Genomic DNA, 1,249 nt, shown 5'->3' with positions numbered 1-1,249 from the left:
ATGCTTTTCCAAGCGGTCCTAGCGAGGCATCTCCAGGGCTGAATTTGCACGGGATTTGGACATCTGGCCGTAGCCATGAGTGAGATACCCGCAGCCTCCCTGGTCTGGCAGTCACTAAGAAACAGGGGGATCGAATCCTGACGGAGATGGATGGTGCTGGCACCTGGCTCTGGCCTGCATGTGGTGGGGGGCATCTCCCAGTGCAGGACCTTGCCCGGGCACCTGGGCGTGAGGTGTCAGTAGCAGAGGGAGTTCAAAGCCCTGGGGGGAAAAAAACCCCACACATTAAAAACCTGGCTCAGAGCCATCTCTGGCTCTGGGCTGCTGCCGTAAACAGATCGCGTGGCCGAGGTTCCTTGCCAGACTGGAAGATGAAGGGCACGTGTGCCCGTAAGGAGCCGTGGTGTGTGGGGGGGATGGGGGCAACTGCTGCCTCTGCAGCCCTGCCCAGTGTGATATGAAGTCACCCTGTGGGTGACTCTGGGATTCAAGGTTCAGGAGTGACCCACCACCTTCCCTCCGCACCCCTAATAGCTGCTTGTTGCTAACATAAATATTTTGTGCGTGCATGTTCCTCGGGGCTCCCTGCCGTGCTCCCATGCTTTGTAGGACACGGCAGGGTGAAGGCAACATCATCGTTGGGAGGGGAAGGAGAGGCTTGAAGAGTGAACCGGGCATCTTAGAGACTTGGAGGGTTTTCCCAAAGGAAGAAGAAAGTGAGCCTTGGGAAATAAGTGATCACTGCTATATGTGGCAAGTTGTGGCCAGAGAGTTTCCAATTTGCCTAAAGTTTTAATCATTTTCATGATGCGTTAGCAGGCATGCCCAGGATTTTCGCTGCTCTTTACAGCGCAGCTGTCAACTGCTCCTTGACATGAGAACGGCAATGCCTGGCTGGTTTTGTTTTTTCTTTTACTCGCTTGCTGTTTCGGGGTGTCTGCTCGTTTGTTCTCATTGCCCAGTGCTGATGGTGTGACTCCCCCCTCCCTTGCCCGCCCTCTCGTTGCAGAATCCAGAGGAGCCGTCGGAGAATCGTGCTCACGGGGAGATGATTCCTCATGAAGTCACTGGATCCCTTGCAGAAATCAAATGTGACTTTCCATTTATCAGACTGAAATCAGAGCCAGCCAGACAGTGAAGCAAGCACAGTGGAGGGGGGACGGCGAAAGATGAAATCCAACCAAGAGCGGAGCAATGAATGCCTGCCACCTAAGAAGCGAGAAATCCCTGCCACCAGCCTGCCTTCAGA

At 54.4% G+C, this 1,249-nt stretch overlaps 1 protein-coding gene across 1 annotated transcript in view; it reads left to right on the top strand.

The window, feature by feature from the left end:
• The first annotated feature begins 1,169 nt into the window (after positions 1 to 1,169).
• ATXN1 (ataxin 1) overlaps positions 1,170 to 1,249 on the top strand; it is a 10,013-nt gene continuing 9,933 nt past the window's right edge. The window contains 1 exon segment of the mRNA XM_009580427.1: positions 1,170 to 1,249. This exon segment is cut by the window's right edge and continues 10 nt beyond it. Coding sequence (XP_009578722.1) covers positions 1,170 to 1,249 — 80 coding nt within the window.

Source organism: Fulmarus glacialis, unplaced genomic scaffold (genome assembly GCF_000690835.1).
Source record: "Fulmarus glacialis isolate BGI_N327 unplaced genomic scaffold, ASM69083v1 scaffold43966, whole genome shotgun sequence".
Taxonomy (NCBI): domain Eukaryota; kingdom Metazoa; phylum Chordata; class Aves; order Procellariiformes; family Procellariidae; genus Fulmarus; species Fulmarus glacialis.
Note: the sequence above shows the minus strand (reverse complement) of the source record. Positions and strands in the feature narration are given on the sequence as shown.